Source organism: Puma concolor, chromosome E3, assembly GCF_028749965.1.
Source record: "Puma concolor isolate L17-30 chromosome E3, mPumCon1.1.hap2, whole genome shotgun sequence".
In the NCBI taxonomy this organism is placed as follows: Eukaryota; Metazoa; Chordata; class Mammalia; order Carnivora; family Felidae; genus Puma; species Puma concolor.
In genome coordinates, this window is record NC_141682.1 from 27,381,419 (window position 1) to 27,406,625 (window position 25,207).

At 45.3% G+C, this 25,207-nt stretch overlaps 1 protein-coding gene across 2 annotated transcripts in view; it reads right to left on the minus strand.

Moving 5' to 3' along the window:
* VPS35L (VPS35 endosomal protein sorting factor like) overlaps nt 1-25,207 on the minus strand; it is a 118,424-nt gene that overhangs the window by 62,407 nt on the left and 30,810 nt on the right. For both annotated transcript variants that reach the window (XR_015245701.1, XM_086692934.1), the window contains exons 8-14: nt 24,412-24,496; nt 17,573-17,632; nt 9,788-9,884; nt 9,041-9,088; nt 7,530-7,623; nt 2,920-2,997; nt 2,298-2,420 (exon numbers count right to left, since the gene is read on the minus strand). Coding sequence is in view for 1 of the 2 variants with exons in the window: in XM_086692934.1 (XP_086549060.1) it covers nt 2,298-2,420; nt 2,920-2,997; nt 7,530-7,623; nt 9,041-9,088; nt 9,788-9,884; nt 17,573-17,632; nt 24,412-24,496 (585 nt within the window). In the remaining variant the exon portion in view is untranslated. The remainder of the gene's footprint in view (nt 1-2,297; nt 2,421-2,919; nt 2,998-7,529; nt 7,624-9,040; nt 9,089-9,787; nt 9,885-17,572; nt 17,633-24,411; nt 24,497-25,207) is intronic.

The window sequence follows — 25,207 nt, forward strand, 5'->3', positions numbered from 1 at the left end:
ATACAGATAGGCCAAGAAAAGGAAGTTAAGGCAATACAAAATCTCACCTTCCGGTGCTATTTTGACATCCCCCCCTCCCCAGTTCTCTCATACAGATATAAAAATCATGTCCACAGTCCTGAAAACACAACAAACACTCCAGTGCTACGAGTGGGGGACTCCACCAAGCAACGCAAATCGATTGTCCTATTCGATTTGTGCAAAAAACCCCAAAAAACAGGAATTAACGCTTCCGTTTCAAAGATGAAAAAAAAAAGACTCAGAGCGGTTAGGTAGGGACAAGTGACTTGACTGTTCTGTCCTGACAGCTGGAAGCAATGGAGCTGAGATTAAGACCCAGGCACCCCGACTCCAGGGCCCAACGTGAACACCGGGCCATGCTACCACTTAGAATACACACAGCAAGGCACGTAGCCTCCTTGTTGAACACACCGGTTATTGCGAACACCCTTACATCATTATGTACAGATCTTCATCATGGTCTTCCATCGTTTTAAATAGGCCCTGCAACATCCCATTGAACCTACATGGATCCCCAAATCTAACCAATCCCTTGTGATGACAGCTTCCAATGCTGTGCCACCACGAACCCATACACCTGGACGTACGTGTGCATGCCTGTGTCTTTACGCACTTGTCCAATTATTTCTACGTGCTATTCTTTTTTTTTTTTAAGTTTACTGTTTGAGAGAGAGACAGTATGAGTGGGGGAGGGGCAAAGGAGGGGTGGAGAGACAGAGAGAGAGAGACAGAAAGAGAGAGAGAGAGAGAGAGAGAGAATATCCCAAGCAGATTCCAAGTTCAGCACGGAGCCTAACGCAGGGCTTGAACCCAGAAAACCATGAGATCGTGACCTGAGCCGAAATCAAGAGTCAGAAGCTTAACCGACTGAGCCACACAAGCACCCCTTACATTTAATTTTACCGTTGTAAGAGCATTAACGTGACATCTACCTCTTAACACATTTTTTAAGTGTGTGATACAGTATCGTTAACTACAGGTACAGTGTTGTACAGATCTCTAGAGCTTATTCATCTTGCTTAATTGAAACTTTAAGCCCATTTTTAAAAAACTGATTATTTTGAGAGAGAGAGAGAGAGAGAGAGAGAGATAGAGTGCCAGCAGGGGAGGGGCAGAGAGAGAGGGAGAGAGAGAATCCCAAGCAGGCTCCATGCTTGAATCCACAAAACCGTGAAATCATGACCTCAGCCGAAACCAAGAGACCAAGCCACCACCCAGGCTCCCCTACATGATAACCTCCCCCTTTTTGTAATGTTTTTATTTATTTTTTAGAGAGAAAAACAGAGCATGAGCAGGGGATGGGCAGAGAGAGAGGGAGACCTAGAATCTGAAGCAGGCTCCAGCTGAGCTATCAGCACAGAGCCTGATGTGGGCTTGAACCCACAAACTGTGAGATCATGACCTGAGCCGAAGTGGGATGCTTATTAACTGAATGTGCCACCCAGGCACCCCCACTCTGCAATATTCTTTAAGAGGGATTGTTTAGTCAAAGTCATATTCTTTTATCTCTTTCTTTATGGCTGTCAAGGTATTTGCAGCTTCCAGGAAAAGGGAGGTATACTTGAATTTTGCTCTCCACTACGTATCCGTGTTTAGTAGCAAGACCCCTTCTTCCTTCTCCCCACAGACTAAATTCTGAACCATCTGCTGAAGTAGCTTCATCTACCACAGTTACCAGGCCAAGTAGAACTGGTATTCTACTTCTCAGTCTCGGGTAAGAAAAAGAATATTTCTGCTAGTATTCTGATTGTACTTGAATTCCTAACGCTACTTCGATTAGACCAAAAAAAAGAAGGAACAGGAAAAAAATCTTATAAATGCAATTACCTGAGTTTCACTTTCCCTCTGTAAAACGGGGCAACTGTTACCTGTTCTACCAACTTCTTAGATTACTGTAAACATGAAAGGGGGGCATGAAGTTTAGTGAAGAAGCAATGAAACCCACTGGCCCCGAAGCCACATTCTACGGGTTGGTGTCCAGTCACCATGACCTGAGGCACGTGACCTTTCAGAGGTATTTGGCCTCTGTGAGCCTCCCTCCCAGAGTTGTTAGATGAGACAACCAAGGAAAAGTGCTGAGCACAGAACCAGCCACCATGGTGAGCCCTACCCTTTGAGACGGCTGGCTAGCACTGGGGTTGCTGTGGCCATTATCAACGGGCCCTGTTTACATCCCCGAGCACCATGGTGTAGAGGCTGTGACAACACAATGGAAGGGAGGGGAGCCCCAGCATTCCTCCTGTGTGAACTTCACACTGAAGCCACCTGGCAGTTACCTCGGGGGCATGGTAGGAGATGCACTGGAAGATCCAATCCATGGCAGGTGAGTACAAGGGCAGGTAGGATGGGAGCTCCACTCCCTGGACCACCAGCTGGTTCTGGACTGTATCGCCATGAATCTATAGGAGACCAAATAAACACTCAGAAAACGAGGGGAATAATAATCAACGAAGAGCAAGTAACTCACAGACTGTGCATACTTGTAAGCATTTGGGTGGCCTCAAGAGAAATAGCCTGGTTTCTCAGGTTTTTTGTTGTTTTTTTTTTTTAAACTAGAAAAAACACACAGAAAGTTTCCCATGTCGCCAAGCTGAGCTGTTTTGGGAACGCGCGCCGTGCAGAGAAGTAACCTGACAAAAATGGACCCAGCAGATGTGAGGAAGAAAGGCTGATCAACTAGAGACATTTCCTGTTAACACATGCATATTAATTCTCCCCGCTTCCTCAGTACAATCAACACATTTTAATTATCTGTAACAAACGTGAGTACAATTTTGTGGGGTTTACACATTTAAAGAGCTTTAAGGCAATTCTCAACTTGGAAATCCAACTGGGTTTTGTGAATTCGTGATCAAATAACTGTTATATCAATTAGCTGTTCTGACAGTGTTCTCTTACCTGTTTGAATGTGAGGAGGAAGTCAAAGAAGTTCTTATTCAGGCTTTCTTTCAGATGTGGAGCCACCTCCATCCCCACCTGTGGCCAACCAAAAGAAAACTACCTTGACTCTGGACGAACAGGTTGCAAATAATATATACGGTGGGATCCCATTTTTGTAAATTAAAAATAGACACAGGAATAAATGTAGGCATTGAGTCCAGAAAGTTAATTTTTCTTCTTTTTGCTTATCTGTTTTCTTATTCAATAAGCATGCATGCTTTTATAAGAAAAACCACAGAAGCTATTTTTAATGAAAAAGAGGCAAGATTTGCAGTAATCATCTTTGCAATTTCCCAGAGGTAATGAATGTATTTCTGAACAGATGACCAAGAGAACAAATCAATACAGTGCAAAGGAAGAAAGTACCCTCAGGATTGTGTATACAATATTCTCTTCCTCTCAAAAGAAAAAAAAAAAAAGAAACACACATGGCCGCACTTACTAGATGAAGCAAAAAAGACTTTGGTATAAGAGAGTCAGCTGGGATTTCACCGGTGCATTGTGAAAACCTACAGATTCATTCTTTGCTGGGCAGTCATGGAAGCAGACAAGCTTTTTTCAACGTATTTTAAGCAATTTTATATAAGACCAGCATGTGGTGGAACAATGCTATAACCCATTGGCTCCTGCATTCGTTGTTTAAAAAAGAGTGGAACATTCCAGCTGAAAATTTTTGCTAATCATAGAGAAGGCAGCCAGAGCCCTGGGATTGGATGGAAAAGTGAAGGTATGAGCTACGGAGGGGAGTTCATGGGTTAAAACAAAAGCATAGTGGGGCGCCTGGGTGGCTCAATCAGTTCGTCGTCCAACTTCAGCACAGGTCATGATCTCACAGTTGGTGGGTTCGAGCCCCGCATCGGACTCTGTGCTGACAGCTCAGAGCCTGGAGCCTGCTTCTGATTCTCTGTCTCCCTCTCTCTCTGCCCCACCCCCACTCACTCTGTCTCTCTCTGTCTCTTAAAAATAAATAAATCTTTAAAAAATTAAAAAAAAAAATAGGGGCGCCTGGGTGGCGCAGTCGGTTAAGCGTCCGACTTCAGCCAGGTCACGATCTCGCGGTCTGTGAGTTCGAGCCCCGCGTCGGGCCCTGGGCTGATGGCTCAGAGCCTGGAGCCTGTTTTGGATTCTGTGTCTCCCTCTCTCTCTGCCCCTCCCCCGTTCATGCTCTGTCTCTCTCTTTCCCAAAAATAAATAAACGTTGAAAAAAAAATTAAAAAAAAATAAAATAAAATAAAAAATAAAAAAAATAAAACAAAAGCATCGTAATGTTTCTTGAACTGAGCTGCTCGGATACATCTCAATTCCAATTGCTACTTAAGCACAAAACAACTTTGTACGAGAAGGTGCTTTTCTGGGACCCGGTTTCCTCAAACGGGGACAGATTTCCGCCCACTCACCTCCCCCTACTCAAGGTCACGAAGATGAACGATAATGATATTTTTTAGAGACCATGAAGAGTCCCTTTGAGAAGAATCATGCGCGATCTATGGGGCGCTGACTTCCAAGGGCAGCTCCGTGGCTGTTGAGGTTTTCAAGGACAAGCAGCAGATAAAAAAAAATACTAACAAACATCAGATCCAGTTCTACTGTGTTCTACTGTCTTCCCTTCCACTTAATCATACCGTAGAAAAGGCAGTAATTATCTGTTAGGCAACAGTTACGGAAGGCCCAGTGAACAAGTAACAGCAATGAGCTGAAGGGGCGGTGACTTAGCAGAGGAGTTAATCATACTTTCCTTTAATAAACAGCTTTGAGCTCCGCCCACGCCCTACCCACTCACTGCTTTTCTGTGTTTTGTTTCTCTTTCCATCAAGACAAATGAGCAGCTTGGAAATCTGCTTGGGTCTAAAAGATTTCTACCCAGAGTAGCAAGGGTAGTAGCTCATGATTTCCACCTGCTGTTTCCGCCTGCCTGGCGTGCATTCCCTATTTCTGGCATCAGCAAATTGGATTTATCTTTGGGGAAGCAAACCTCCCTCTTACAGCATTAGGTTTGAGGAGAAGCTGGACCCATCCTACCCTGAGTTCCTGGGGTAGGCACAAGATCCAGGCTTACTCAGGTGGCAGATCTCATCCCATGGCCACAATGACTGGTCTACTGAGGGACAAGTGACCCAAGATGGTCCACTGAGAGTCAGCCATGAGGCTCTGGCCCACACTTCTGAGGAAAAGGCATTCTCTTTCCACTGAGAGGATGGAAGCCTGGAGCTGCTGAGTAAGGCACAGAATGAAGTCAACCCAGATGAAGGCAGAGCTGAGTGATGAAGGAGAGGACAGTTCTCGATGACACTCTGAAGGCCCTTGGAACTAGCCATGCCTGCACTGCCCCAAGATCCTTCAGACACATGAGCCAACAAACCCTCCTTTTTGCTTAAAATAGAATGAACTGGGTTTTTGCCGCTTGAGACTGCAAGAATCCTTAGGGATGCACAGGCTGTCCCTTTTATGTCAAAAGACTTAGTAACTACCCAACGTGGGCAACTGATGCAAAACCTGGGTTAACAAACATCATTTCAACAGATCAACTGCATTCTGTCACCAGTCTTCCCGGGTTAGGTCTGCAGTCTCTCTTCACTGTCACTAAGTTTTAAAGTTGCATCTGCCATTGTAAATGCCAGAAACAGATATATCTCTTCCCTAACCTTGCAACTTTAAACTTCAAGCTTTACAACTGAATGGATTTGCAAAGAATGCGTAGTTCCACCTTTTTGATTTCTCTTTAACGACCAGAATCATCTTCATTAATAAGCACAGTGACTAGATCTTTATTACTCTATTATTCAACAGATGTCAAGGGAAGTCTGAATAATGTGCTGTGTTCAAAAAGGGAAAGGCAGTGGAGTGCAGATATGCAAATGACAATAAGCCGGCATTTCCCCCACAGGACCCAACAGTGTTCTGCACACGATAGGCCCTCAACAAACCCTGACTCAGAAGGAGTATTCAAGCTTCAATACATTCCAAAGCTGAAGCTCTAGGAAACATACCTGATACTCCTGTAGGAAAAATTCCAACCCAAGTTTCAAGTAGATGGCAATGCATCAACGCTTTAGCCTCTGTTACCAACGGGGAGTATGCTGCCCTTAAATGAAAAGTGTTTTCTTTCCTTCTTAGGTATTAGGGAGCAGACCTATAAAAAGTGTCCTTCATAATGATGTTTGCTATTTATTCCAAGGGCATTGACTGTTTGATTTCTTTGTGACACTTGAGACCACAGGGCTTCTGTCATTTGCTAGATGTTCTGGAAAGGAAGTTGGTCCAAGACTACCGGTTCTCACCATTCTGATTTAAAAACATGAATGATTGGGGCGCCTGGGTGGCTCAGTTGGTTGAGCATCTGACTTTGGCTCAGGTCATGATCTTGCGGTTCATGAGTTCAAGCCTCACATCGGGCTCTGTGCTGACAGCTCAGAGCCTGGAGCCTGCTGCAGATTCTGTGTCCCCCTCTCTCCCTGCCCCACCCCTGCTTGTGCTCTCTTTCAAAAATGAATAAACATAAAAAAAATTTTTTTTAAATATGAATGATCACCAGCAAGAGCTGGGGGAGGCCCCGTAGCTTTGTCCTCCAGGAAGTCTGCAGTTCATGAGGACCCTAGAAAACAGGGGCAATAAGCCCTCCTTCAAGGCAAATAATGCTGATGGGACTAACAAGGACTCCCTGGGCAAGCTGACAGCAGCTCAGCCTCCCTAGGAGCTGACGAAAAATAACTGTAAACTCTCCATGGGTTGCACTTTTCTAAAGGAAAAGAGTTTCAAGTAGAAGCTTCATGGTGCTTTAAGAGAGAAAAAGGCTGGCGTGCCTGGATGGCGCAGTTGGTAAAGCGTCCGACTTTAGCCCAGGTCATGATCTCCTGGTTTGTGAGTTCGAGCCCTGCATCGGGTTCTGTGCTGACAGCACAAAGCCTGGAGCCTGCTTTGGATTCTGTGTCTTCCTCTCTCTCTGCCCTTGCCCCACGTGTGTCCTGTCTCTCAAAAATAAACAAACATTAAAAAAAAATTTTTTTTTTTAATTTAAGAGAGGAAAAAGTTAAGTGATTTACAGTCGGGACCACCTCCTCCATCAGAGCAGCTCCAAGAAGAGGCTCTCGTAGCCTGTAGCCTTCCGTGGCTGCTGACACTTATCAGCACCTCACCCTGCCGGGCTGCCCCCACCACTCTCACCCTGCACCAACTCTTTAATGTAGGAAGGGAGAAACCAATAACACAATCCAATCCAAGACAAAAGGAAAGCAGACTTCAATTCAATGAAAAGCAACCTACCTATCAGCCGAAATGCCTTGGGAGCCTCCTTCCCGGCAAAAACGGGAGAAATAATTAATTCTGAAAACCAGTTCATTTGTAAGAAGATAACCTTAAACGCCCCCTAATTAGAGTTATTAAGTGGATCTACTTTAAAATTAATTTTTGAGAGAAATCCTACAGCTGTGCTTTCTGTGGAAGAGCCGTGTTCTAAATTTAGCAGCTAACGAAGTCCTTCTTGTGGTGGCTCGTGAGATGCCGGGGAAGGAGAAGCCTATGTGAGCGTGTGAGCAGCCCGTGTGAGCGCCCAGTGACCCGGCGCGGCCTACCCGGCACAGATAGGCCCTCGCGTACACAGACACCAGCGGGTCTCCAATCCCTCGAATCATACACGTCAGTCGGGGCAGACATTCTGAAATCCCCCTGTTAGAAACAAAAAGAGGGCAGCATTATACCCCTTGGGAAAACTCTGTATCTTTTAAAATACAGATAAAGGTACATATGCTTCCTAAACGTAGGGGGGGAAACAATCCAATTTCATAGACAAACCAAGGCCAAACCTTGCATTTTCCAAGGCAACCTAACAAGAGTCTCTCTCTCTTGATACAATTCACTCACTGCTAAAGTCTTTAACCATTTGCTCAGTGCTGGAGTCTAACCTTTACCCTTTTGCCTTTTTGAGGTCACATTTATTTTATTAATTTAACAGGTTTTGTCCCCCAGTTATTTTCCATCCACTGGCTACTCCTTGACCTTCTTGACATTCTCGCCATAGCCATTATTCCTCTGGCACTGACTTCCTATTCTGTGCCCCACTCCGTCCTGGCACCCAGCTCCTGGCACCTCAGGCTGCCATCAATGATCCCCCATCACTGTGAACTGTGATTTACTTCTTTCTCCTGCGACATGGCACTTCCCTCTGCCTTGGGCATCATCCTCCCTGAACGGTGAGGCAAAACAACTATTTCTTTAGCACCAAGGTTATCCCCAACAACTAAACCCAGGTGCCCTTAGATCCAAAAGAAACACCTTTGGTACATATTCCAAACTCAAACTACATCACTACTGAGCACCAACAGTCAGCCTCTGGCTTCAGGAAGTTTATTATCTGCATCAAACAATGCCTTAGGTAACCCAGAGCAACATGCAGCTCAGGGGCAAAGACTTTTGCTTCTGACATCAGCTTCATCACTGTCGTCTGCAGCGCTAGCAAATACTGAGCTGAGCATGAGCCCGCTGTGGGCCAGTCATGCTCTCAACAAACCCTCCTAGACCTCTTCTTACAGACTTATTCGCAGAGATGGAAGGCCAGAGATGCTAAATAACTTGCCAACACCACACAGAGTCAGGATTCTTCCATGAGGTACTCAGCCAACTTCTCCTAGCTGGAGTCTTCTCTTCCATAAAACAGCAACAAAAATGCTCTCTTTGGGGCACCCACGTGGCTCGGTCCATTTAGCATCCGACTTCGGCTCAGGTCATGGTCTCACGTTCATGAGTTCCAGACCCACATCGGGCCCCTGCTGCTGTCCACACAGAGCCCGCTTGGGAACCTCTGTTCCCTTCTCTCTGCCCCTCCCCCATGTTGTGCTCTCACACACACGCTCTCTCAAAAATAAATTTTTAAAAGTATGCATAAATAAATAAAATGCTCTACCTCAACAAGTTTCCATTTAGATGAGATGGGAAAATGCACAGAAGGTGCTTAGCACTAGATCTATTACATGCTAATTAGCTACATGCTAAGGACTCGGCGAATGATAGCTATCATATCGCCATTAGTGTAAGTATGAGATTTCTTGGAAATGTTATGATTCTAGACATATCAGAAGAGCCTTACGTTTTGGAGAGGAACTTGTTACATTTCAGGATGGATGCTTCCACATAACTACGAAAACATTCCATTAAGGAAGACATTTTCCAGATGGCCTGTTCCCTATGGCAAAAAGACTGGACTACTCATGAACAGAACAGAGGCAGGACTTCAGGACAGGGAGGCACAATGGCTCTCACTAGTCCAGAGAACTAAGCTAACGGCTTGTGGCTTCCCTACTTGGTTTTCAAAGTTTCATACTTATTTAAAATAAATTTTGGAAAATGTTACAGGCTGATTCACGGTGGCGTGCTGAACTTTAAGCTGCCTTTTGAGCATTTCCAATCAAGGCTTTATGGGGAAAGAGTGGACTTTAGCTAACCAAGATTCGTTTGTGTATAAGGTGAATTCTGTTCTTCAAAACTTGCATTTGTGCAGGGAACCCTGACCTTGTTCCTTTCAAGTTTTTGAAACCAGGGAAAACACATAAAGATGAAACACTTTAATTGAGAGAATTAATGTGGGAATGTTCCTCTAGGAAACAAAAGCCTGGAACATGGCATCATATTCAAAGTTAAGAAAACAGAACACCATTTGGGGAGAGAGGAGTCCAAAGGTTTCGACGATGTGGCTGGCCCTGGATTTTCAGGCTGGTAACCATAACGGGACCAAATTTTCCACAGGAATTTCAGGGCGCCCCATCACATGGCTTCTATTAGTGGTGCAACTCTTTCAGCCTATCTTTAAAACCATCAGACAAAAAAAAAAGGATACAATCTCGGAATGAGTTCCCTGATGGAAGCAATCTTGAAAAACCAATTTAAGCATGTTTCTTTGGCCGTGTCATTGACATTCTCTGGAGAGAAGTGATCTGGAATGCAAAAACAATACCCATCAGCCCTGCTGTTTCTTCGGATCCGTTACAGCAGCAGGAGTCCTGAGAGAGGAGAACGTTACAATGGAGCAGAAAGCATGCCCTACCCAGTTCTCCTGGGTCTTTCCTTCCACTTATTAATACACAATCCGTGACAGTGAGAGCTTACACACGAGACTTTCTAAATGATGCTCAGAGTGCTTTACACATATCAGGTCACCTCATCGCCCCAATAGCCCTCCACGATACATACTTCCATTTTACTCTTTGATAGATGTGGAGACCAAGGCCCAGAGATGGTAAGGGCACACCGCAGGCAAATGTGAGAGCTGCAGTTCGACTCAGGCTGTCTGGCTCCACAGCCTACATTCTTAGCCACCGCCTCTAACACAAGCCAGAGATTCTTGGTATACCCGCCAGTAACTATGACGATACGGTTGGGAATTCCAGATGATTTAGAAGCCTACAACTGTAATGTGGCATGTGATCCAAGTTTGTGCTCTGCGTATCACCTGGGCCAGACCTGAAGGTACACCAAGCGGCAAGGTGAGAAACCTGCCAGTTAGACTGACAGCTCAATACTCCCTCCAAGACTTGAGTCGTCTTGCGGCAAAACTGCCAGTTTCCCCCATTATCTGTGCTGTTCCTCTTCAGTAAGAGGTCCGGCCCTTTCCTGCTGGGCACACAGCCATCCCCACAGCTAGGTATGGCCACGCAACCAGCTTCTGGTCCCAGGATAGGAACAGTAGTGCAACTTCTAGGAAATGTCTTGAAGGGAACACCTCCACTCCTTCTTTCCTTCTGTCCGTCCTGCTGGATGGAATGCCACTGCGATGCCACAACCTGCATCACGACCTCGAGCCATGAGAGCGACAGGACACAAGTCAGGATCCTTGGCACCAGGCTGGCTGCCCCACCAGCCCTGACCTTGTTATTATTATTTTGAGTTTTCTGGAACTGGCACCCAAGCCTAGTCTTGACATACATCTTAGTAAGGAATGGAAGAGAGTAGGGAACAAGGAAAACAATAAAAAACAACCTCTCCCCCCCACCCCACCCCCGCCGCCCGTCCCACAAACTCATCGTGTGGCACTGGTTTCTTCTAGGGGCAGAAATTATTTCTTTTAGGGACACCTGGGTGGTTCAGTTGGTTGAAAATCTGACTTCTGATTTTGGCTCAGATCATGATCTCAAGGTTCATGAGTTTGAGTCCCACGTCGGGCTCTGTGCTGACAGCACAGAACCTACTTGGGATTCTCCCTCTCCCCACCTCCCCTCTTCTCTCTCTCAAAATAAATAAACTTAAAATATATGATTTCTTCAAAATGATTTCCACATATTAGATCCCTATCCCATTGCTGGATATGCTTTATGCTTTTAATATTTAATCAAAAGGGGGGCCGCATGGCTGGCTCAGTCGGTAGAGTGTGTAACCCTTGATTGGGAGGTGGGGAGCTGGACCCCATGAGTGCTGTAAAGTTTACTAAATACATAAATAAATAAGATTCAATCAAAAAGGGAGAAGTTAATCACTTTAGAATATAGCAAACGAACCCTAGCTTGCTGCCCTAATGCGCTGGGCACAGAATCACTTTCTGTCCCTGATTCTGCTTTCTGCAACTGAGTGGCACACGATTAGGGTGATCAAAATTCTGATAGAATCAGCAAAAAGATAAACCTCTAGGTACTTCGCCAGCAGAGAACAGTCACAACTCACAACTGCAGATATTCTGAAACTGCAATCTCAAGTATTTATCTATTTTTGGACATCATGGAATGCTTCATTCATTCAAGAACTATTCTCAGTGCCATTTCCAGAGGGAAGGGAAGTTACCATTTTCCCTTTCCTGCCCTGAACCCATGCACTTTAAGTAACTTTTCAAGTTCCAAGAGATCCAGACAGGAAAAGATAAGGGATATTCCTAAATTCATTTGTCAATCAGGCTCTGTGGAAAAAGGAGGGGTGGGATTCATTTCCCTTCATATGACCGACTGAATCATGGGACCTGAAACCCCAAAACAAAAATAAGTCTCTGCAGTCAACTAATAAAAACCCCTCACTCTACAGTTGAGGGAAAGGAGATCCAGAAAAGAGCTTCACCATAAGCCATTACCTACCAGCCCTGGCAAGAGCTTTCTCTGGTGAAGCCCAGGGCTGGACACTGGAGACCTCAGAGGCACAGAAAGGCAAGCTGTCCTGCATGTCCACATTGACTGCAAGCTATACATTCGTCTGCAAATGCCAGTACAAAGAAATTAAGAAAAAACTATGTTATGCAGAACTTTAAAATCCTATAGTGAAGTGTGGCCCTGGCAGGCTCAGTCAGCAGAGCATGTGACTCTTGACCTTGGGTCCAAGCCCCACACTAAGTATAGTGTTGACTTACTTACTAAACAAATAAAACCTTGTAGCAAAGTAGATCTTGCATTCCTAGACTTCATTTGCTCAACACAAATGTTTCAAGAACCAACTCAAAGCAGGAGTCTAGCCTCTAAGGAGATAACAATACACAAGACAGACCCTGTCCTCATGAAACTTAGATTCCAGTGGCGGCAAAAACATAATGGGAAAAAAAAAATAAGCAAGCAAGCAAACATATCAGGTAATAGTCAATACCATGAAAGATATAAAACTAAGTATTAGATTAGAGAGTGACTTAGGGGTGCAGACTCATTAGGGTGGTCAGAGAAGGTTCTGCCAGAGTGGCATTTGAGCTGAGCCCTGAATTATATAAAAAGGAGCCAGCCATGTTTAAATGTGGATGGAATATATTCCAGAAAGAGGAAACATCAAGGGCAAAGGCCCTGAGGTAGATATGGTGTCTCGGAGGTCAAAGAAGAAAAAAGCAAGCCAATGTGGCGAGCAGGAAGAGGAGAAGCAGGCATTACAAGCCAGGTCACACTGGTTACAGCCTTGGTGAGCAGTCAGTTTTTTTTTTTTTTCCCCTCTTTTTTTTTTCTTTCTTTCTCTATTTAGAGAGAGAGACGGCATGAGCCAGGGGAGAGGGGGAAGGAGAGAGGGAGGGAGAAGGAGAAAGAGAAAGAGGGACGGAGAAAGGGGGGGGGAGGGGGAGAGGGAGAGAGAGAGAGAGAGAGAGAGAGAGAAAGAGAGAGAGAGAGAGAGAGAGAGAGAGAGAGAGAGAGAGAGACAGAACCCCAAGTAGGTTCTGCACTGTCAGAGCAGAGCCCGATGCAGGGCTCAAGCAGACGCAACTGTGAGATCAGGACCTGAGCCGAAATCAAGAGTCATACCAACTTAACCAACTGAGCCACCCAGGTGCCCCAGGAGTCAGAGTTTTTCAAGGTGCAATGGAAAGTCCATGAAGGAGGTCTAAGCAGAGGAAGAGCTTAACGGGGCACCATTTATACTTTAGCACTTGAGCTGAGACACGGAGAATGAATTCAGAATTTGGAAATCAATTCAGAGACTTCAATGTAACAGAGCAGAGACTCTCCCTTCTGGTTCCCACTTATTTTTCATTTATGGTGCTTCTTCCTTCAACCCTGAACTTCTGTGGATATTTCAGGAGGAGGGAGGAGTCTAGTTCTCTTTAATTTGCCAAGTCTCTACCCTAGCAGCAAGAGGTCTCTTTACATAACAGTGTTTATAGGGATGTCATCTTGGTACCGGCCTCCAAGGCCAGGTCAGTTAAGGACTCTGCTTACCCAGATGCAGCCTTCGGGGAAAAACCGAAGATGGGGATGCCCACAGCTGACGAGAACCACAACGCGATAAACCCAAGTTATTTCTCCCAAGATGGAAATAAAATTCCTTTATCACTTCGAGTAGATGGTCCCTCCATGAATGTGCTGGATTAAGAAATGTTGGGGGGAAAACCACCCCATCTAGTAGTACATACTTCCCATGACCCCAAAGGACACCAGCATCCTCCTCAACTCCTAAGAGGTACGCCTTAGTTAAAATTCCGGAAGGTGAAGGGCTCAAAAGTGAAATTCACCAGTCAGAACTTGATTCAAATGGAAAGAATGAGTACACATGCCACCAGATTTCTCTCTGCACATAATCTCTTTGGGCAGAATTCTGCACAGTAGATTTGAAAAGCTTTCTGCATAATTATTGTTAAAAGACATCCCCAAGATCACTGACATTTTTGAGAGAGATTTGCCCTTCTCTTTCAGGTTCTTGGAACCACAGAACACTACACGCAGATGAAGATTTTAACTGAAAGAAAAAATAAATAAATGAAGAAATTACTTGCAGAAAGCAAAAACCTGGTTTGCATTGCTAAAGGTAAAAAAAAAAAAAAAAAGGTATTGAGGAAGGAAGAGTTTTTAGTGATGTAAGTGCTAATTAATAAATTTAGACAAGGACTGGAAAAGAATAGGACAATAGCCTTTCATCTTGAACTTCTATGGTTTAGGGAGGGAGGAAGTTGTTAATAACTTTTCACAAATTGGCTCTAAAATGTTATTTGTATACTAGTGAAAATTGGGAAGAAGGAAAATTACTGTAGTAGATGCAAACTCAAATACCTCTAGGGATTAGACAAGTAACATCTATGTTCTTAAAGGGTTAGGTGTACCATACAGGGTACCAGAACATGTACCAAAAAGCATTTTCTTTTTATTTTTTTTTTACTGTATACTTGTTTTTGAGAAAGAGTGTGAGTGGGGTAGGGGCAGAGAGAGAGGGAGACAGAGGATCCAAAGCAGGCTCTGTGCTGAGGGCAGAGAGCCCGATGCGGGGCTGGAACTCACAAACTGTGAGATCATGACCTAAGCCAAAGTGGGACGCTTAACCGACTGAGCCACCCCGGTGCCCCTACCAAAAATTATTTTTAAAAATACCATTGTGGGGGCGCCTGGCTGGCTCAGTCAGCAGAGCATGTGACTCTTCATCTCAGGGTTCTGAGTTTGAGCCCGACATTGAGTGGAGAGATTACTTAAAAATAAAATCTTAAGGGGTGCCTGGGGGCTCAGTTGGTGAAACGTCCCACTTTGCCTCAGGTCGTGATCCTGCAGTTCCTGTGTTCCAGCTCCGTATTGCGGTCTGTGCTGACAGCTCAGAGCCTGGAGCCTGCTTCAGATTCTGTGTCTCCCTCTCTCTGCCCCTCCCCTACACGTACTCAGTCTGTCTCTCAAAAATAAATAAACATTTGAAGCAGTTTTTTTAGGAAAAAAATAAAATCTTAAAAAGAATTGTTTTTAATGTTCATTTTTGACAGGGGTAGAGGAAGAGAGGGAGGGAGACAGAATCCAAAGCAAGAGCCAGGCTCTGAGCTGTCAGCACAGAGCCTGATGTGGGGCTCAAACTCACCAATGGTGAGATCATGACCTGAGCGGAAGTCGGACGCTTAAGTGACTGAGCCACCCAGGCACCCCAAAAATAAAATAAAGTCTTAAAAAAAAAATACTACTGTCGCCAAAGAACAGGTCTATTTGGGTTTAATTCTGCCTACAAGCATGCATCTGTCGCTGCTGGTATAGTGTACAAGTTAGCAAGTATCAATTAAGTAAGTGCACCCACATTTCCCAAATCCTTAAAGTTGACAGAGAAGGCCTTTGCACTCTGGCTGGCCCCTGCCTACCTCTCCAGGCTCACCACCTCCCAATCTTGAGACGCCCTAGAATATGGGAAGAGCTGATAAAAACATACAGCTGTGATGTGGTGAAGGGGAGGGTCTAAAACGGCACCTTGCAATGGAAATATCATGTGAGCCATGTTCCAAGAGATAAAACAAGTGAAATTAAAAAAAAAAATTTTTTTTTAATGTTTATTTTTGAGAGAGAGAGAGAGAGAGAGAGAGAGCGAGAGCGCATGAGCAGGGGGAGGGGCAAAGAGAGAGGGAGACACAGAATTGGAAACAGACTCCAGGCTCTGAGCTGCCAGCATAGAGCCAGATGCGGGACTCAAACTCACAAACCATGAGATATGACCTGAGCTGAACTCGGACGCTTAACCGACTGAGCCACCCAGGTGCCCCAAAACAAGTGAAATTTTAATACAATACTTCATTTAACCCAATTCATCCAAAATGTCATTTCAACATGTCATCAATTTAAAAAAATCATTAGTGAGATACTTCCTGGTCTTTTGTTTGTATTAAGTCTCTGAAATCCAGTGTATTTTTCTGTTAATGCTTAGCTATTTATTTTCAGAGAAAGAGAAGCAGAGTGATTCCCATGCAGGCTCCAAGCTGTCTGCACAGAGCCCGACGCAGGGCTCGATCTCACAAACTGCGATATCATGACCTGAGCCAAAATCCAGAGTCAGTTGCTTAACCAAGACTGGGCCATCCAGGCGCCCCCAAGTGTATTGTTAATATACACGGCATGCCTCAGTTTGGACTGGCCAGGTCTCAAGTGCCCCATGTGACCCGTGGCCACCATCTTGGACAGCGCAGATTCAGCATAAGAGCAAGGCTCCCACTAGCTGGCGGCAGGGCCGCATGCAAGTCCCTGGCTCTTCCCCGTGGGTTTGATCATCTGACACAAGATGACTCTTAGAACCCCACAGGTCTCTTCTTCCTGGGAAATAACTGCATTAAATCATTTTAAAATAACAGATAACATAGACGGATGAAAGAAAGGATAAGTGAACAGGTCAATTATGGGCTGCTGTCACTAATGCCATCATCTGGCCGAGACCAGGCAGAGTTGGAGCAGGCTCGTTATCTTAATTTGTATGGATGAGAAGGTTTCCTTACAGCAGCTCTAAAAAACATTTATGTGATAAGAGAGGTTCATAAGCAAGTTGTCCCATTATAACCTCCTGAGAATGTAAAATGGATTGGCAATAAATTTAACGCAAACATCACTTAAGCACCAATTGTAAATTCAAAGCATCTGTAATTATTGATTTATTTGTCATTGTTCTTTAATATATATAAACTTGGTTTCTACAAGTTGCTTCTTGGGAACATTATGTAGGAAAAAATGCCAAGCAGCAAAGGAATTCAAGTTGCTATAAAAGTTCAGCTGGGTGGCTCAGTTGGTTAGCGCCTAACTCTTGACTTCAGCTCAGGTTGTAGTCTCACAGTTCATGGGATCAAGCCCTCTGACTCTGTGCTGACAACGCAGAGCCTGCTTGGGATTCTCCCTCTCCTCTCTCTCTGCTCCTACCCGACATGCATGTGCTAGCACACTCTTTCTCTCTCTCTCAAAATAAATAAACAAACACTAAAAAAAAAAAAAAAAAAACAAATTCACTTAAATCTAGATGTAATACCTTTTTGGTCTCCTAGATTCAAATTACTTGCCCAAAATTCTTAGTTGGGCCATTTGAAAACCTTCTAGTGTTTTTAGGAAACGGAGATGGTCAGAAATCTGTAGAGGTGTTTTTTCTACTTTTAACACATCAAACACAAAAGAAATCTTATACTGAGTTCAATAAATCCTGACTTGATGTAAGCCTTCTTTTTTTTTTTTTTTTTTTTTTTTTAAATTTTTTTTTTTTTCAACGTTTATTTATTTTTGGGACAGAGAGAGACAGAGCATGAACGGGGGAGGGGCAGAGAGAGAGGGAGACACAGAATCGGAAACAGGCTCCAGGCTCTGAGCCATCAGCCCAGAGCCCGACGCGGGGCTCGAACTCACGGACCGCGAGATCGTGACCTGGCTGAAGTCGGACGCTTAACCGACTGCGCCACCCAGGCGCCCCGATGTAAGCCTTCTAATCACACCTCCAGGGCAGAATGACAGAGGCAGAAGAGCTTCAACATCACCTGGTAAGACGCTGCGGTTATCCACACACATGGAGAAGATGCGCTCGTACACGAGCTTTCCTGGGGAGAGAAGGACATAAGGGGTTAGCATTGTGCTCCTCAGGAGCAAACACGAAATAAACATTTGTTAATTAGGGGCACAGAGATGGCATCGCCCAGAGCGCTTCAATTCGTGATAATATGCTGCCACCTAGTGGGACAAACGTTGAGCCCCATTTCTTTTTGTTTTTAATAAAATGAGGGAGCTTTTTACTTTCTGAGATCCAGGAAAGTAATCCTTCTCCCCTTAGAGAGGGAAATGTAGGGCCAAAGGGACCTTAGGCACCTCCATTCACTCGATAAATAGGCAACAGTCCACGTTTTATTTCTAAGGCAGAGGCTGCAAATGGGCAGCCAGGGATCCATTCCATTTGGCCCACAACACAAAGTGCTTTAACATTTTTTAATTAGTTGCCAACAGGTAAAAACTTTCATTTACATGAAAAACCCGATTTCCTGCCTCTTCGCAAATGATCTACCAAAAATGGCCCACATCCCTATAGGATAAAAATGAGCTAAAACAGATTAGCAGCTGCCCCTTCAAATGGTGTATACACTACCCAGTTTGCCCCAGTCTCCACCACTCTGTGCCTCTCAGCAACTGCCTGCTTCACTCATTTATGTGATCTGCCCGTTTGACATTCAACTACCGAGTGCTACGAGAGTAGAAATCTGTGTCTGTTTTGTTCATGGGTATATCCCCAGGACTAGATGAGTGCCTGGCATACTGTCGAGGCTCCATTTTTCTTAGATGCATAAATGAATGTATTTCAGGTGATGTGGGTCACAGGTCCGCTGCGACTATTCAAATCTGTTGTCGCTCAAAAGCGATCACAGGGGCGCCTGGGTGGCGCAGTCGGTTAAGTGTCCGACTTCAGCCAGGTCACGATCTCGCGGTCCGTGAGTTCGAGCCCCGCGCCAGGCTCTGGGCTGATGGCTCGGAGCCTGTTTCCGATTCTGTGTCTCCCTCTCTCTCTGCCCCTCCCCCGTTCATGCTCTGTCTCTCTCTGTCCCAACAATAAAAAAAAAAAAAAAAGTTTAAAAAAAAAAAAAAGCGATCACAGACAATGTGCCAACAGCTGTGGTTGTGTTTCAATAATAATAAAACTTTACTCACAAAAACAAGTGGGCAGGGTAGACTTAGTCTACAAGCCACCCCCTAATCTAGCACTAAAAGCTTTATTTATTCTGTGTATTTTGGAAAATGCTATCCATATCCAAGGGATAAAAATTACACTTCTATTCATTTCCCAGAGACTCCCAAATCACCTTTAATGTTCAAAGTATTTCCCTGAGTTCATGTGTTTGTTTTTTTACACCCCCCCCCCCCATAACCCTGTTGTTCAGGGCACCAAAGAACCACACATCCTGTCCATACACGGAAAAAGAGACAGGAAGTTCTAAGAACATGAAATCCAATGACTTCACCAAGAAATGACACAAGGCTAAGATGAAGGGCAGGAAGCCAACCAAACGGAGAGGAGCCATCTAGGTGGCTCTCCCAGTGTGGACTACTTACGATATAATCACATAAAGACACCTGTTGAAAATCACATTCCTGGGGCTCACCTCAGAGCTAGTGAAAAATAGTATTTTAGGGGGTGAAGACTAGCAATATGAATCTTGAATAACCTTGCTAGGAAATTCTTGTATACACCACGTGTAAAAACTATGGATTTAGGCAAGCACAAGTCTACGAGCTATAACTTGTCTTGCGTATGGGAATCTCTAAAAACAGTGGCAAGCCTCCATCATCCCTCTAAACCAGGGGTCCCCAACCTTGGCTAAACATTCAAGCCACCTGGCATGTCTGAAAATAAGCTGATGTCTGTGTCTGTCCTCAGAGATTCTGATAAAAATGGTCTCTTAGGGCGCCTGGGTGGCTCTGTCAGTTAAGGGTCTGACTTCGGATCAGGTCATGATTTCCCGGATCATGAAGTTCGAGCCCCACGTTGGGTTCTACGCTGACAGTTCAGAGCCTGGAGCCTGCTTCAGATTCTGGGTCTCCCTCTCTCTCTGCACCTCCCCCATTCATGCTCTGTGTCTCTCTCAAAGGTAAATAAACCTTAAAAAAGAAAAAAAAAAAAAAGGTCTGAGGTGGGGCTTGAACATTGGGCAAGTTTTTAAAGTTCCCCATCTTTGGTGTGTACCGTCAGTTCAACTGAGAAGGTCCCCGGAAACCTAGGGAATAAACCCTAGTTCTCAAAGCTGCCTTTTGCCTTCTGGCAGGAAGTGCTTTCCTTATGTGCGGCCCTGGGCTCCCGTGGCAGCCATACGTGGCACTAGGACGGGCTCCGCTGTGATGACCACAGAGCACGGCACTAAGGACTTCATATAATTTTACCCTGGGCCATCACACAGCAGGCCATGCTGGACAGCTGTATAACTTCTCACCTCCTACGGTGCATGGACCAGATTTACGAGCACACAACACCTTTACTTTCTTCACAAAAAGCTTGCCACCCCTCCGAAACCACAAGTAATTGTTACGTTTCACATTCATATGCTAAGGGGCCTTTTAACTACTAAATCATTTTTGGCCAAGCGAGTTTGGTGAATTATTTTTTTCCTTTGTCTTGAGAAATAATACCCAATCCTAGATTGATCTCCCTTCTTGACTCACAATGTTCTCAATCAGTAACACTAAAATGAATACAGTGAGAGCTGCTAATGTTTTCTGAGCACTTACTCTGTACCAACTACCGTTCAAAGTTGTCTACACTGATCCTGCCAGGCAAGTTCTTAGAAGAGGAAAAACATTATATGCTTCCTATGCATTCTCTTAATTCTGTCCCAAACCCCCCCAGAGACAGGGTCTATTATGCCATTTTACAGATGAAAAAAAACAAGGCTCAGATACACATGACTCTGGAAGAGGAGACGCAGGCATGGGACATGGGCAGATAGACTCCAGGGCCCGGCTCCGTGCTTGGTGGGTGCCTCCAGTGAAATCCCACTGGAAGGCCAGCATACACTTTCTCGATGCAGATGCTCAGGGCTGTGTCCCATATCCCTGCCCAGCAAGATGCTCCAACCTACAGCTGTCCAGGTCAACCACCGAGCACCTGCCCCCATACTGTCACGCACCTCCCTAAGGAGCAGTGTTAGGACGATGCTTCCAAGTGGATCTCAGCACTCCCATCTCCCACCTCTTTTGTAAAAGGTGAAAACTGTCCATTATGTTGTGCCCACAGCACAACAGAGTCTCCTTCAGCACCTGCAGACACAGGCTGCCTCATAGTCCTGAGGAATATCATCCGTAACAAATCCTGACAAGGGCACCACTGGGAGCACAGTTCGGAAGCGGAGGAGGGAGTATAGTGTTGAAAGTCGGTACCTCATCTGAATGTTTGGTTTTAACAGGAAAAAAACATTCCCCTGATTCAAAATTCAAATAAGGTTGTGGAAGGTACTGAGGGAAGGTTGTCTCTGGCCCATCCCTGTCCAACCTCACTGCCCCCGCCACCCTCTGAGGGCTCCCACTTTACTTAGTTTCTTGGACATCCTTCTAACGTTTCTTCAGGCAAATACAAATCAATGTCAACAAGGTTTCCAGCGTCTCCTTCTTTCTTACACAAAAGAGAACATACCCTATTCTGCATCTTGACTTTCTCTCGTGATGACACATATACCCTGGAGATCCCTCCACAGCGGAAAATGGAGCACACCCTCCCTCTTTCTTATGGGTTTCCTACGCTCCAGCGTACAGATGGACCGTCATTTATTTAACTGGTCCCCTACCGATGGCCACCTGGGTTGTTGCTGGGCTTTGCTATCATAAATGGGATGAATTCCCAGCGGTGAGGTTGCTGGGTCAAACGTATACCCATTTGTAATTTTCAAAGAGAGTAAAATCTCCCCTGTAAGCCACATACAAGAGAAATAAAACAGGTCTTCGACTGCAGAGAGAACTCACAGTCCCAGCTCTGCCGCTCACTCCCCTTGTGACCTTTGGCAAGCTGTGGCTCATGCCCCTCATCTGTAAAATGGGGTTAATTACAGAACCCGCCTCACATGCTGTGATGACAAGGTCGTGATTTATTATCTCTAAAGCACCCAGAATGGAGTCAGGACCAAGGACATTATTTGTTGAGGGTTGATCACTGCTATTATCAACTCTCGGCCCAGCTAATTTCTGGGATGCGGCAAGGACAGGCACCTGCACTGTATCCTGAGCTTGCCAAGGCAGGAGACTGGGGTGCCACCATTGGAGGCTGGCAAAATGGTTGTGCAAAATTTTCACGAAGTTAATGTCCACATCCAGCTAGGCTTGTAGGTTAGAAACTGGTCCACTGGTGTCCCCGAGCTAGTGTCACTCAGGATGCTGACTCATGCAAAAGAAACTTGCAAGAGGCAGGTGAGGGAAACCAGAGGCCAGCATGTTAACTCACTGTGAGAACCAGACACAACCACCGACCCCTCTCCCTGACTGAAGTCCTCGCTCCTAAAAGCAGGCTGTGTAAGAGGACAAGGCAAGGCCCAAAAGTTATATGACTTGGTATCTCTTCTGAGAGCCTAACTCACCCGTCCATTCTGAAAATCCATTCATTCTCTCCATCCCCACTGCCTCCTCGGCCTCATACCTCAAGTGCAACAATGGCCTCCTAACCAGGCTACCGGCCCTACCTCCGCCCTGCAGTCTAGTCTCAACAAGCAGCCACTAAAACAAATCCCGTCACAGGGCGTCTGAGTGGCTCAGTCGGTTAAGTGTCCAACTTCGGCTCAGGTCAGGAGTCTCACGGCTCTGGAGTTCGAGCCCGGTGTCGGGCTCTCTGCTGTCAGCATGGAGCCCGCTTCAGATCCTCTGTCTCCCTCTCTCTCTGCCCCTCCCCCTTCTGTCTTAAAAATTAACAAGCATTAACAAACAAATCACATCACATTGCTTCTCTGCTTAACACCCCCCAGTGGTTCCTCAGAGTCAAAGCCCAAGCCCTTCCAATGACCTACAAGGCCCACCATGATCTCTGACCCATTCAGCTCCCATGCCACCACCCTGTACACCCCATTCCCAGCCACCCTGGCCTCTCCGTTCTCCAAACCTGTCAGTCACACTCCCACCCCAAGGCCTTTGCACCAGCGGTCCCTTGGCCTAATATGGCCGAATCCCTTCCATACCCAGAGAGAATGTGGCTCATCTCTCCTCTCCTTCAAGCACTTGCTCAAATAGCAACTTCTAGCAGGGCCTCCTGTGACCACCCTATTTAAAATTGCAGTCTCCATCACCCCTCACCGACCTTCCTTCAATTCCCCTCACCTTGCTCTATTTTTTTGTTTTGTTTTCTCCAGAGAGCTGATCATCATGTAACACATAATTGGGTTTACTTCTTTTGCAAATACCCTTTCACTGAACATAAGCCCACAAAGGTGAGGACTTTTGTCTCTTATTACTGACACATCCTTTGTACTCAGCAGAGCTCCTGGGCCGACGGGTCGTTGCCCAACCAGGCCATCTCTTCTTGTAGTCCAGTTAGCTCCCACTCCCCTTTCTTCTGCGAACAGCATCACCTTTCTGCTTTTCGGTGCCCTGGATAATCTGCATCCTCATCCTGCAGATACCATGAATGACTCCGAAACTAACCTGTGAACGAACCAGGCCAAGGAAATGGAATTCTGGAACTTTTTGTTGAATGACGGGATGAAGCTCTTTCCTCATGCTGGGACTACTAACAAAAGAACTGATACCACCTTGCAGAGTGAGAATGAAGTGAATCCTAGGCAAATTACTAGAAAATGCCAACACAACTGTTTGAGTTCCTGAATCCAGAAACCACCCCTGAGCTTTTCAGCATACGACAATAATAAATAAACCCCTACATAATAAATAACTAGTAGGAGTTAGATTCTCTATCATTTATTCCAGCCAATACATGTAGTCCCCGGTCTCCTGTGAAGACGACGGGGATCTCTGCTTGATATTTTGTTTTCTGACACATTAGATCTTTCTATGGGTTACAGATGAGACTTGCTGCTTGGGAGTCCACGGGTCCCTCCTTGGTAAGACAGCCAATGTCTCTGTTCTGGTCCACAAGGGGTTCAGCTCTCAGAAGGCAATTCCATGTGCTAGCTCTCCTGGGGCACCTCACTGCTGAACATCAAACATAGCCTTGAGAGCTGCATGGTTTGATGTCCTGGCCACTGACAACCACCGAGGAGCACAAAGGCCTCCTACTTCTCCAGAGGAGCTCCAGGTTATTCTCTTCAGTCTAGATCATTCTGCCTGAGGTGGGGAGCACGGGATGAGGGACAGCCGTGATGCTACGGGAAAGCTCACAAGAGCTGCAGTAGTCATTTGGGCAGGAGAGCACTGTGGCTTGGACTAAGGTGATCATAGTGAAGACACATAAAAATGGACGAACTCAAGAGGGACTCAGGATACTGAAGAACCTCATATTGGATGAGACATGGGGCACAGGGTAAAAGACTCTCAGATCTCCAGCTTGGGCAATGGGACAGAGGATGCTGCCATATTCCCCAGGAGAGAAACCCACTGGGAGTGCTGGGCAGAGAAGCCATGCTCAGTTCTGACAAAGGGAGTTCCAGACGCCATAAGAGGGCAACAGACAGGAGCTGGCTTCACTCACTTGCTCTTCCAGCCTATCAGAAGTTTAGAAAACATGAAATTTAAGATTCTTTCAAAAATAACATCCTTGTTAATGAGCAGAGGTGGGGAGTGGTCTGGTATCCCTCATGGTCTACCCAACTACTTAAACCTCAAAAGAAATTAAAGCACTGCTACCATCCAGCCTTCCAACAAAATAGATGTCTTTTCTAGATCTAAGATGAACAGAACTAGAACTTACCAAATGTGTCAAGTATGTCGGTGATAAGGACAAATTTGCTTGGGTAGAACTGAATAACGCTTGTGTCCGAAAGCAGCTTTGAACACTAAAAAAAGAGAAGAGAAAAGGAAATTCACTCCATCGTGTCTGACTTGGTTGGAATGCTCCAGGACTGGAAAATTAATTTCTATAAACAAGTGCAGATGCTTACCATGTGCCAAGCCCCATGCTAGACACTGGAGATATAATGATAAACAAAACCACCGTCCTTTTGACAAAGGAGGCCAGACTCTGCTCTCTACAGAGCCTCTTATGGAAAGACACCGTCACTTCCCTCCAAGAAAACCACAGGACTGAGGAATCTCATCCAGAAGGATCTTTGCTCATACAGCGAACTAGGGCCAGCATCAAAGTCACCAAGAGAAGTCAAGGACACCTCTCCCATCAGTGTCCTCACAGATGACTCCATCTTTGTTCCAACGGCTTTTCAGCACAGCCTCCTGTGGTTTATTTCACAATGGTCTTGATTCGTTAACGTTCTCTTCTATGAAATGTTCCCATCAGTACATCTCCAGGGCTTCTAAAACTAGCATCTATTTTTTTTCCTTAATTGAAGTACAGTTGACACACAACGTACGTTAGTTTCAAGTGTACACTATATAAAAACATTGTGCTAAGCTCACTGCGAGTGTAGCCACCATCTGTCACCATAAAACAGTACCATTGACTACATTCCCTGTGCTGTACGTTTTATCCCCGTAACATCTATGATTTATCCTCACTTCCAAACTTCCCTCTAAAAGCAAAGATGACAAGC